The sequence below is a fragment of the Bubalus kerabau genome, chromosome 12 (genome assembly GCF_029407905.1).
Source record: "Bubalus kerabau isolate K-KA32 ecotype Philippines breed swamp buffalo chromosome 12, PCC_UOA_SB_1v2, whole genome shotgun sequence".
Classification (NCBI taxonomy): Eukaryota; Metazoa; Chordata; class Mammalia; order Artiodactyla; family Bovidae; genus Bubalus; species Bubalus kerabau.
This window is the reverse complement of record NC_073635.1, coordinates 22,126,019-22,139,020: the sequence shown is the minus strand read 5'-3', so window position 1 is coordinate 22,139,020 and position 13,002 is coordinate 22,126,019. Positions and strand designations below refer to the sequence as shown.

At 39.9% G+C, this 13,002-nt stretch overlaps 1 protein-coding gene across 3 annotated transcripts in view; it reads left to right on the top strand.

Annotated features, from left to right (window-relative positions):
* Positions 1–13,002, top strand: part of NEK5 (NIMA related kinase 5) — a 62,933-nt gene that overhangs the window by 7,604 nt on the left and 42,327 nt on the right. For all 3 annotated transcript variants that reach the window (XM_055542245.1, XM_055542244.1, XM_055542243.1), the window contains exons 3-4: positions 3,582–3,678; positions 9,330–9,427. In XM_055542245.1, coding sequence (XP_055398220.1) covers positions 3,582–3,678; positions 9,330–9,427 — 195 coding nt within the window. The remainder of the gene's footprint in view (positions 1–3,581; positions 3,679–9,329; positions 9,428–13,002) is intronic.

The window sequence follows — 13,002 nt, the reverse complement described above, 5'->3', positions numbered from 1 at the left end:
TACCCTTAGTATATTGTAGACATTTTCTCATTTCAATGTTTTCAGGTAATAAAATGTTCTCACACAGTAACATCAAATGTTTACAGTAGTAGTGGACACCCAGCATAAGTCATGTTATCGCAGGTGTTTCACTTATATTAATCTATTTAATCCTCACAACAGCCCTAAAAGGTGGATCTCATTATCCTCATTGTTCAGGTGAAAGGGGTGGGGCTCAATGAGTTAAGTGATTTGCTTACTGACCAACACACACACACACACACACACACACACACCCCCCACACCCACACACACACCACACACACACACACACACACCCCACACACACACACACACACACACACACACACCCCCCACACCCACACACACACCACACACACACACACACACACCCCACACACACACACACACACACACACACACACCCCCTGCTCAGTCGTGTCCGACTCTTTGCGACCCCATGGATTGTAGCCCACCAGGCCCCTCGGTCCATGGGATTTTCCAGGCATGAATACTGGAGTGGGGTGCCATTTCCTTCAGACCCTTCTAACTCTTCCCCTGCTCTTTCTGCTGTACCACTGTTCTTCCCTGGATTGTTGATGACTGCATAGTGTGACATTAGGTTCAAAATATTGTACCATAATTTATCTAACTCTTTTTCTGTTTTAAGATAATTATATTACTTGAGTTTTTTGCTATGATTAAATAGCATTGAATATATAGAATAAGTTACTTTTCTTAAGCAAACTGTGTATTCATGTTTATCTACATGTACATTAAATAAAAAGGTCTAACAATTTACAGCAATTACTTTTAAGGAATCAATACGAAGGAGAGAGGGAAGTTTTAACTTTGATCTTATTCACTTCTATCTGACTTAAAATGTTTTTTCAAATCATAAGTATATATTGTTAATTGAAAACTAATAATAAAAAACCTAATAGTAAAGCACTGTAATGAAGGCTTTTGTATGAGAACACTTGGACACATACGTTTCTGATTATTTTCTTTGGATAAATTTCTAGAAGCATTAATAAGTTAAAGATAGGAGCATTTTAAAGTCTCTTTTAGACATTAAAAAGTTGTTTTCCTGGAAAGATTTTTACCATCTTATATAAATATTTACCCGAGAAATATATGAGTGCCATTTTCTGCTTTCTGGTTAACTATGGGTATTAACATTCTTTTGTCTTCACCAATTTCACAGATGAAACATTATATTAAATTTTGTTTTAGTCTTTTTTCTTCTGATTACTGAGTGAGGTTGAATCTTTCTATTTCTGAGCCATTTTTAACTTTTATTTTTTTGAGAGTTGTCTAGTCATGTATTTTCCCATATTTCTATTGGCATACATAGTTGCTTTTTTTTTTATTTGCCAGAACTCCTTAAATGTTATAAATACAAAAATCTGTCATACATATTGCCAATATTTTTACCTAACTATAAAAATGCAGTTCTATGACTATCTTTTCCTTTCAATTTTGTTTATAATATTCTTTTGAAAAAATAGTAGTTATAAATTAACGTAGTTAAGTAGCTAAATCTGTTCATCCAATAGGCATAATTCAGTTATTTTTATTTTGAAATTCATATGTACTAATTATGCAATTTAAATTGGGGAGAAAGATACTGAAGCTCAGAAGACTTAAGTAATTTACTGAAGGATACATACTGCCGCTGCTGCTTCTAAGTCACTTCAGTCGTGTCTGACTCTGTGCGACCCCACAGACGGCAGCCCACTAGGTTCCTCTGTACCTGGTATTCTCCAAGCAAGAATACTGGAGTGGGTTGCCATTTCCTTCTCCAATGCATGAAAGTGAAAAGTGAAAGTGAGTTGCTCAGTCGTTCTGGACTCTTAGCGACCCCATGGACTGCAGGCCACCAGACTCCTCCGTCCATGGGATTTTCCAGGCAAGAGTTCTGGAGTGGGGTGCCACTGCCCTCTCCGGGATACATAGCTAGGAGACAGTAAAGCTTGGATTGAGAATGTTGATTTTTTTTAAAAAAATTGTTAAATCTAAATGAGGATGAGAAATTGGGGAACTCGATATTATGTGTGAGCCAAATGTTGAAGGTCATTACAGAGGAAACAGTGGAGAGGACCAGTGACTCGGAAGGTGGGACAGCCAGGCCAGAAGTCAGTGTAGAAATGATGAGGTATCAAGAATGAGGAAGAAAAGATAGAAATGATATGTGGCCACTGTTATTGGCACCAAAACATTTGAAAAATATTGTCCATAGATGATTAATAGAATAAGAATATACATCAGGGAGTGAGGGCAGGAGAGAAATAGGTGAGGGAGATTAAGAGGTGCAAACCTCCAGTTGCAAAATAAAGGAGTTATGTGTATGAAATGTCTAGCATGGGGAACATCATAACTGTGCAATATCTTCATATAGTGACAGATGGTAACTAATGAAGATCACTTTGAAATGCATAGAAATTTTATTTTATTTTATTTTATTTTATTTTGCAAGTGTTAGCAATTTTAGTGAAGTCATTCAGTCATATCTGACTCTTTGCGACCCCATGGAGCCTGCCAGGCTCTTCCGTTTACGAGATTTTCCAGGCAAGAATACTGGCGTGGGTTGCCATTTCCTTCTCCAACATAGAAATTTTAAATCACTATCTTACATGATGAAAACTGACATAGTGTTCTAGGTCAATTAGATCAAAATTGTGGTATGGGGAGGGAGAATTGGATGAAGGTGGTCAGCAGGTACAAACTTCCAGTTGTAAGATAAATAAGAACTACAGATGTAATGTACAACATGGTAAATATAATTAACACTGCTGTTTGTTATATATGAAAGTTAAGAGAGTAAATCCTGCACTATCATCACAAGGTAAAAAAAATCGTTTTTCCATTTCTTTAATTTTGTATGTATATGCGATGATGGATGTTTGCTAAAATTATTGTTCTAATTATTTCATGGTGTGTGTAAGTCAAATCATTATGCTATATACCTTAAAAGTATACAGTGCTATATGTCATTATATCAATAAAACTGGAAGGAAAGGGTAACAATAAAAGCAAATTAATTAGTTTTTTAATAAAGAAAAGAAAATATATCAAATCAAAATGAAGTCACAAGAGACAAATTTTATTTGAAAACGAAAAATGTAGTAATCTTAATAGAACTTTACTGGTCTGATTTATGTAATGTGTGACATTTAATTTTTTTAGATTTCATTTGTTTCTTCTCAGCTGTGATTGCTGCTGGAACATTGCATTTTTTTTTTTAAACCAATTCTTTTGCTGCTGAAAGATAAATATTAAAATAACTTTCCTTGAGATGACTAAATAATTGACACAGTACACCAATTCAACTGAGCTTATAACACAGCAGAACTTTACCAGAGATATTTTCTTATTTCTGATTGTCTTTGGCAAACCGTTGACCAGATACAGGAAACTCTTAATTCTAGAAAGGTCATTTCCTGCCATTGAGAGATCAGTTTCAGAAATGCCATTAAAAGTCAGTGAAATCCTGGAGAATTTTCGATGACAGTGAGCAGAAAGCCTATTCATGAAAGCAATTATCTTTATAGACTACTTTGTCTCTTAATATAATTTAGATGCCCAGCCAAGAAAAAGAAGCTTCCAAGAAAGAAGTCATTCTTCTGGCAAAGATGAAACATCCCAACATTGTAACCTTCTTCAATTCATTTCAAGGTTTGACTTCTTATATTCTTAAAGTATTTTAATCAAGTGTCAGCATGTAGATATCCATATAAGATAGGATCCTGAGAACTGTGTATAAATTAATTTCTGTGACTGGATTCATTGTCCCATTTACTTAAATTTATTTTTCATCATCTTGATTTATACTCTGCTGAGTTTTTGTAGACAGTTTCCCTAAATTTCCTTAAGTTTTCCCACCTGTCTTTAATTTTTACTCCCTCAAATAGTTAATAATGGTTGTCTTAGCTTTGCTGTAGTAAGAACTTCCAGTGGCCTACAAGAATACCATCTGTGTCTCACTCATGTTACATGTTGGCTGTGGTTGAGGGGGGTCTTTTTTATGTTTTAATTAAAAAATTAAGAACTTTTTTTGTCCATACCATGCAGCTTATGGGACACCTCAGTGAAAGCACCAAGTTCTAACCACTGGTCTCGCCAGGGAATTCCCTGATGCGGATTTTAAAGCCGGGGCCCCGGCTGAAGGAGCAGCTCAGATAGGAAGCAGGCTGTTCTGAACAAAAGGGCAGGACACAGAGCCCGCCGCGTCCTCACTCTCAGAGCCCTGCTAGCATGTGGCATGTTTCTTACCTCCCCGATGTGCTCAAATTCTGGGTGCAAAGCAGACGCTCAGCCAACCCTGAGAACGGGGTGATGCTGGCGGAGGCTGTGCTGACTCTGAGAGTCCTTGTGTGTCCAGGGCCAGTGAATGGGGCAGTGCAGTCCTCTTTCAGAGACGCAGCCGAGCTGCTGGCCAGAACAGAGAGGAAACGTGAAGGAAGCAAGCCTTCATCTCTGTGCACCTGAGTACATTTCTTCTGCCTTCATCCATTATTCGACTCCAGAGGTTAAAAAAAAAAAACAAAGAAAGCAATGGTCAGAGACCATTCATTCACTTAATAAAAATTTACTGAGTGCTTACTGTATGCATTTTTCTAGGTACCAGGAATATATCCGTGAACAAAGAAAACAAACAAAAATTCCTATCCTTTGTGACTCTTACATTGTAGTGGGAAGAGACAGACTGTAAACACACAGGCAGCATGTCAGGTGTTTCAAGGCTGCGTCGGGGCTGTATATGCCCACAGTTCACCCAGCACCCAGCACGGGGTGGGGTAAGGGGGTGGGGCAGTGTGTACTTGAATTCAGAGGTTGGAAGTAGTTCATGGAGCAGGAATATTACCTAGATATCTTCAAGCACCATCAGGGGTGTATTAATAAAAATCAGTAAGGTTTTTTTTGGCTTCATTGTGGCATGTGGGGCCTTAGTTCCCTGACCAGGGATCCAATCCACACCCTTGCAGTGAAAATGCAGTGTCTTAATCACTGGACCTTCAGGGAAGCCCCAGTCAACAAAATTTAAAAGCTATTTTTTGAGCATTTGCGCTCTGCTGGGCACTGTGTTTCTTACAAATTAAACCACTGCATGCAAAATAGCTTTCTGTGTTTCTTACAAATGAAAACTGGGTACAGCCTCTAAAAGACTGCTCAGGACGTTCCTGAGGTCTTTGGGAGTCGACAGTACACATGAGCAGGGAGCCGAGTTGTATCGAGTAACTTTTAAGGGGCAGCCGCAGAGTAAGGTGCCCTCTCTTCCTGTTCATTGGTTCCTACAGAGACACCAGACGACAGCCTTCCTTTCCCTCACTCTGTGGGTTGTTTATGTGGCTCTCTCCGTCTGGTAAGTCTCGGCTCGTTGTCAGGCCTTTTCTGAGAGCACAATCCAAGCTACAGTCCCCTGTGCGGGATCTCGCCAGCACTTCGGTACCGTGAGTGTGTCCGTTCATGTACGCCATTAGGAAGTGGTCTAATATTTGTCTCCCTTTGAGACAGGAAACAGAATGGACTCTTTTGCTCACCACTTGCTCCTCAGCATCTGGCACGTAGTAGGTGCTCAGGCACATTAGTAGAATGAATACTTGGGCTGCCTGGACCATTTAGGAGAGTGGAGTCTGACCTTACACCATGCAAATTGGACATTTGAGGCTGGTTTATGCTGGATACCCTTGTCAAATGAGAGGTCATTTTTTACAGCATCAATAATCTTCACTGACTTTGTTTATGTTGTAAACCTAAACTTTCTTATGACCCCCTCTTCCTTTTCATAACTAGAGCACCTCTATGTTTAGGAAAACCAGAGCTATTGTGATGCCTTTGTGTTTTGACTGGCAGATTGTTGGAACTTGAAACACTGAACTTGTCTGAAAGCCTCAGACGTCTTTGTAACACCTGGCTGTAGAGAGTATGGGGAAAGCCTTTGTTTATCTTCCAACAGCTCATCTCTAAACAAAAGAGCCATGGCTCTAGTGCATTACATGTTTGTTAATGGAAAGTAGAAGTTTTTATAAGTTTGAAGCAGCATGAGGAAAATAAGGAGAATGCAGTAAGATTTTCTTAAGGCTAAGTTAAAAAAAAATACTTATATATATATTTACTTGGCTGTGCTAGGTCTTAGTTGTGGCATGTGAACTCTTAGTTGAACCATGTGGGTTCTAGTTCCCTGACCAGGAATTGAACCTGGGCCCCCTTCATTGGGAGCACAGAGTTGTAAGCCTCTGGACCACCAGAGAAGTCCCCATCAGGCTCAGTTAATCCCACTAAAATTCCTTCAGTAAATATTTATCAAGTACCTCTAATAGGCTGAACACAGCCTGGGTCTTGGGGGTAAATCAGTGAGCAAAATGGGTCCACATCCCCGCACTGCTCTTTTCTGTTGCTGTATAACCAGCGAACAGGAATTTAGTGGCTTAAATAGGTACCTCCCAATTTCTCTTGCTCTTCCAGAAGCCTGGGCCTGGTTTAGCTGGATTCTCTGCACAGGGTCTCACATAGTTGAAATCAAGATGGTGACTCTGTCAGCAACCTCCCTCACCGGAGGCCCAGAGTACTCTTCCAGGCTTATGTAGGTTGTTGGGAGATTTCATTTACTGCACTTCTAGGACTGAGATGTCTGCTTTCTTGCAGACTGTTAACTGGGGGTGGTCATCTTCTGCTAGAGACCAGCCTCCCTCCCTGTCATGTGGCCCCTGCAACAGGCCCTCTCCAGCATGGTGTCTCTCTGTTTCTGACTTCTAGATCCAGATTTAAGTGGCTCTTGTGATTAGGTCAAGCCCAGGTGTATAATCTCCTTTTCCTATTAACTCAAAGTCAGCTGCTTAGTAACTTTAATTATATCAGCAAATCCCCTTTGCTATGTGACATAATGATGGAGTGATATCCCGCATTTACAGGTTCCATTCTCACTCAAGGGGAGAGAGTTCACAGGGTGTGTGCATTAGGGTCATCTGAGAGTTCTACCCGCTCTTGGCTGTGGTGTTTACATTCCAGGGGTAAAATGAGGGGTGCTGTGTGCTAAGTTGCTTCAGTCGTGTCTGACTCTTTGTGACGTTATGGACTGTAGCCTGCCAGGCTCCTCTGTCTGTGGGATTCTCCAGGCAAGAATACTGGAGTGGGTTGCCATTTCCTCCTCCAGGGGATCTTCCCCACCCAGGGATTGAATCCGTGTCTCTTATGTCTCCTACATTGGCAGGCAGATTCTTTACCACTAGCGCTAGACAGGCAATAAATGTAAATACAACTATAAGTACATTATGTAGTTTGTTTTAAAAATTTTTTTTTTTAAAGAATATATTTTACTGATATGGCCTCATGGGGTCTTAGTTGTAGCCTGCAGGATCTTTGATCTTCATTGCAGTATGTGAGCTTTTAGTTGCAGCATTTGGGTGCTAGTTTCCTGACCAGGGATTGAACTCTGGCCCCTTGCATTGGAAGCTCAGAGTCTTTACCACTGGACCATCCGGGAAGTCCCTGATAGCCCCTTTAAAGTTGATTTAAGCTACTTGAAAGAAAGAGGTAGCAAATGATAGAATTTGGCAAGAAGAGTCTGACATTTAGTGGATACTCAAATAACTACAGAGCAAAATGCTAGAAAGATAACAATTGGTAGCAAGTCTGATTTTGCACGATTCCTTTATTAAGCTCCTTCCATGTGCCAGGTACAGGGAATGCAAAAGATCCAAGTGTGGAGTCTCTCCTCAGGAAACAAACTAGTGGGAGAAACAAACAAGTTAGTAGAAGTCCTTAACCTAATAAGAACCCATCTAATAGTTATTTGGTAAAGAAAAAAGCTGATGAAGCAGAAAACCGTACAAGCTTATTTTAATCTGTAAATGCATGATCATTTGCCAAACTTTTGATGTAAGATCAAAGCCTTGTCCTTGATTATGAATCCACTTACTGGAGTTCTGAGTATCCTTTCTTTTATAGGTGCCCGTCATCTGCAATTTATAATTTCCAGTTTCTGGTCTTTAGAGTGGAGTAAGAATTCACAGATACTCTCTCTGTGCACATTCCTTTGAAAGCTTCCCAGTTATTTTCCATTTGTCCCACCCAGCATTTAGCTTAATGACTTTTTTTTTTAAAGCTACTCACATTTACTGGGTCCTTCACGGCATTCAATGTAGTTCTTGTAGAAACAATCACATCTTTTTCCATTCATCTCTCATCACTTTTTATAAAAATTACAATAACAAGTATCAGTTCAGTTCAGTTCAGTCGCTCAGTCATGTCCGACTCTTTGCGACCCCATGGACGGCAGCACACCAGGATTCCCTGTCCCATCACCAACTCCCGGAGTTTACTCAAACTCATATCCATTGAGTCGGTGATGCCATCCAGCCATCTCATCCTCTGTCGTCCCCTTCTCCTCCTACCTTCAATCTTTCCCAGCATCAGGGTCTTTTCAAATAGATTTGCAATGATCTTGGTAAGAATCAGTGAGGACAGAGGGTGCATAGTTGAGTCCAGTTGCCACCAGGGTAACCTTGAGCAGCAACAATCATGGAGGGTGCCCAGCAATCTAGTGTGTAAGTCAGGCAGGGGTCAGTTAAAATAAATTTGACTGGGACTTCCCTGGTGGTCCAGTGGTTAAGAATCCACATTGCGATGCAGAGGATGTAGGTTCCATTCCTGGTTGGGGAATTAAGATCCCACGTGCTGTGGAGCAACTAAGCCCGCATGTTGAGCGCTTATGTGCCCCAACTAGAGTGCCCACGGGCCACAGTGAAATTCTGGTGCTGCAGTAAGACCTGACTCAGCCAAATACATAAATACAATATTAAAAAAGGGGTGAGTGTCAACAGTACTCAACAGTATAAGTAGAAGTTTATACTTCAATTTAAGGGTCTGATCATTCTTTTAGCTGTGTTGAAAATGATTCACAGCTGTTGTGTTACAGCCCATTTCTAGTCTCCTGCAGGAACATATTAAAAATAATTGCTCACATTTATTGAACTCTCATTATGTGCAGATATTGTTCTAAATATGTGACATGGATTAACTCATTTAAAAGTTGAAGTAAACAAAGATAAGGCGATCCCAAGAGGAGTGTCTACATTACTATCGCCATCTGACAGATGAGATAATGAAGCCCATAAAAATTAAAATAACTTGCCCAGAGTCACAGAGCTAAGAAATTTAAGTGGCGAAGTGGGATTAGAGCCCAGTCCATCTTGATTCTACAGCCAGTTTTTAGCTATTATATTCTGCATTTTTCTGTTGCATTCTCCACCTTCTAGAACTTGAAAGGCAAGTAATTAGTAAATATTTGAAACCTATCCAGCATCAAATGATGCCTTTTTTTACAGAGAACAACAGACTGTTTATTGTGATGGAGTATTGTGATGGCGGGGATCTCATGAAAAGGATCAGAAGACAACGGGGAGTGTTATTTAGTGAAGATCAGGTAGAAACTCTTCCAATTTCCCTGTTCATTTATATTGGGGATTAAATTTATAATTTCATAAGTAATAGACTGTGTTTATATGAAGCATGATTGGTGGAAGAGAAATTCAAACTATAAAAATAATGGCTTGGTATTTTTTTTTCAATGTCAATATTCATTTATTTTTTCTTTTTCTTTTTATCTTTTAAATTATGAAAAGTATGATAAAACATTTATAGGAGACTTGGAAAATACAGGGCAAAGTTACATATGGTCCTTCTATATATTATTAATACAATTATTTTTTTAAACAGATACATTAAGATTTTTAGTGGGAGTTTCAGTATCAAACTCTCAAAAATTTATAGAATGAATATACATAAAAGTGGAAGACTAGGGAGACCACTGGAATAGATCCAGGGACATAAAACAGCGTGAAGAAATTTCATGGTCTAAAGGTATTGAAATCATACAGAGTCTGTTATCACTGTGGAATCATGTTAGAAATCAATATCAAAAGATATTTGAAAATAACCCACATACTTTAGAGTGCAGTCTGACATTTACCAAGAGAGATCTTCAACTTAGCCATTGAAGGCCTCAGTAAAGTTAGAAGACTGAAAACCCAGAGGGTGACTGCAGAGAAGAAAGCATTTAAATGAGAAATTAACCTAGCCTAGTGACATTGTACAGGAGACAGGGATCAAAACCATCCCCATGGAAAAGAAATGCAAAAAAGCAAAATGGCTGTCTGGGGAGGCCTTACAAATAACTGTAAAAAAGAAGAAAGGGAAAAGCAAAGGAGAAAAGGAAAGATATAAGCATCTGAATGCAGAGTTCCAAAGAATAGCAAGGAGAGATAAGAAAGCCTTCCTCAGTGATCAATGCAAAGAAATAGAGGAAAACAACAGAATGGGAGAGACTAATCTCTTCAAGAAAATTAGAGATACCAAAGGAACATTTCATGCAAAGATGGGCTCGATCAAGGACAGAAATGGTATGGATCTAACAGAAGCAGAAGATATCAAGAAGAGGTGGCAAGAATACACAGAAGAACTGTACAAAAAAGATCTTCACGACCCAGATAATTACTATGGGGTGATCACTCACCTAGAGCCAGACATCCTGGAATGTGAAGTCAAGTGGGCCTTAGGAAGCATTACTAGGAACAAAGCTAGTGGAGGTGATAGAATTCCAGTTGAGCTATTTCAAATCCTCAAAGATGATACTGTGAAAGTGCTGCACTCAATATGCCAGTAAATTTGGAAAACTCAGCAGTGGCCATAGGACTGGAAAAGGTCAGTTTTCATTCCAATCCCAAAGAAAGGCAATGCCAAAGAATGCTCCAAGTACTGCACAATTGCACTCATCTCACACACTAGTAAAGTAATGCTCAAAATTCTCCAAGCCAGGCTTCAGCAATACATGAACCGTGAACTTCCAGATGTTCAAGCTGGTTTTAGAAAAAGCAGAGGAACCAGAGATCAAATTGCCAACATCAGCTGGATTGTGGAAAAAGCAAGAGAGTTCCAGAAAAACATCTATTTCTGCTTTATTGACTATGCCAAAGCCTTTGACTGTGTGGATCACAATAAACTGTGGAAAATTCTGAAAGAGATGGGCATACCAGACCACCTGACCTGCCTCTTGAGAAACCTATATGCAGATCAGGAAGCAACAATTAGAACTGGACATGGAACAACAGACTGGTTCCAAATAAGAAAAGGAGTACATCAAGGCTGTATATTGTCACCCTGCTTATTTAACTTCTATGCAGAGTACATCATGAGAATCGCTGGGCTGGAGCAAGCACAAGCTGGAATCAAGATTGCCAGGAGAAATATCAATAACCTCAGATATGCAGATGACACCACCCTTATGGCAGAAAGTGAAGAGGAACTAAAAAGCCTCTTGATGAAAGTGAAAGAGGAGAGTGAAAAAGTTGGCTCAAAGCTCAACATTCAGAAAACGAAGATCATGGCATCTGGTCCCATCACTTCATGGGAAATAGATGGGGAAACAGTGGAAACAGTGCCAGACATGATCTTTTTGGACTCCAAAATCACTGCAGATGGTGATTGCAGCCATGTAATTAAAAGACGTTTACTCCTTGGAAGGAAAGTTATGACCAACCTAGATAGCATATTCAAAAGCAGAGACATTACTTTGCCAACAAAGGTCCATCTTAGTCAAGGCTATGGTTTTTCCAGTGGTCATGTATGGATGTGAGAGTTGGACTGTGAAGAAAGCTGAGTGCTGAAGAATTGATGCTTTTAAACTGTGGTGTTGGAGAAGACTCTTGAGAGTCCCTTGGACTGCAAGGAGATCCAACCAGTCCATCCTAAAGGAGATCAGTCCTGGTATTCATTGGAAGGACTGATGCTGAAGCTGAAACTCCAATACTTTGCCACCTCATGCGAAGAATTGACTCATTGGAAAAGACTCTGATGCTGGGAGGGATTGGGGGCAGGAGGAAAAGGGGACGACAGAGGATGAGATGGCTGGATGGCATCACTGACTCAATGGATATGAGTTTGAGTGAACTCCGGGAGTTGGTGATGGACAGGGAGGCCTGGCATGCTGCAATTCATGGGGTCGCAAAGAGTCGGACACGACTGAGCGACTGAACTGAACTGTGAACATGTTTGAATTTGAACTTAAATTGAATCTCTGTTTGAGAGTGAACTTTGCTTGAGAAAGGACAGTATCTTATTTTTGGACAATCTCATGTAGGATGCCCCTGAGATGTATCTTAATGGCTGAGAAAAAAGTGAATGTGAATGTTCCTTAGCCACTTAAAATGTGATGTATTTATAGCTTCACTCTTCTTCCTTTTACCAGTGAGTATGCTGTTTTAAAATAGATTTCCCACTTTGCTGGGGAGGATAGAAGCTCTTTTTAGCAATGGCTATTTAGTTTCATTGGTTATTAAGAGAGAGAAGAGAAAAGGTGAAGAGTAATGGCCTCAATTCCGATTTTGTCTGAGCACAAACACATTTTTCTTCTGTATATTGAGCATCCTTTGATACCCTCTTGGAACTTTTATTCATGAAGGAGACAGATGTTTGTAGTGGGGAAGAACTGGACTCCCGGCCTGTGTGATTGAAGGGAAAGGCCTTGGCCACAACCAGAACACAAGAGTGGCCCTCCAGCTTTCTTCAAGCCCTTTGTTTCTTTGTTCTCTTTTAGCATTTAATAGCCCAAATACTCTCCTCTTTGATTTACAGTTCAATGTCGTGAATGTATGAATGATTAAAGAATCAATATCCCTAACCTCTGTAAATTTAATCAAGCATTCTCCCTATGCTTATTGACATTATATACTAAATTCTATAGTTGTAGAAACCCTCCTTTCTTCTTATCTGGGTATTATTTTGCCACATTTAATAAAAATACTTTTCTCTACATAAGTTTGAATTACATTTCCCGTGGTTGAGAAAGAACTAAAATTACAACTGATGGATTTTCCTGGTGGTCCACTGGTTAAGACTCTGCACTTCCAGTGCAGGGGACAAGGGTTTGATCCCTGGTCAGTGAACTAAGGGCTTCCCTTGTGGCTCAGACAGTAAAGAATCTGCCTGCAGTGTGGGCCACCA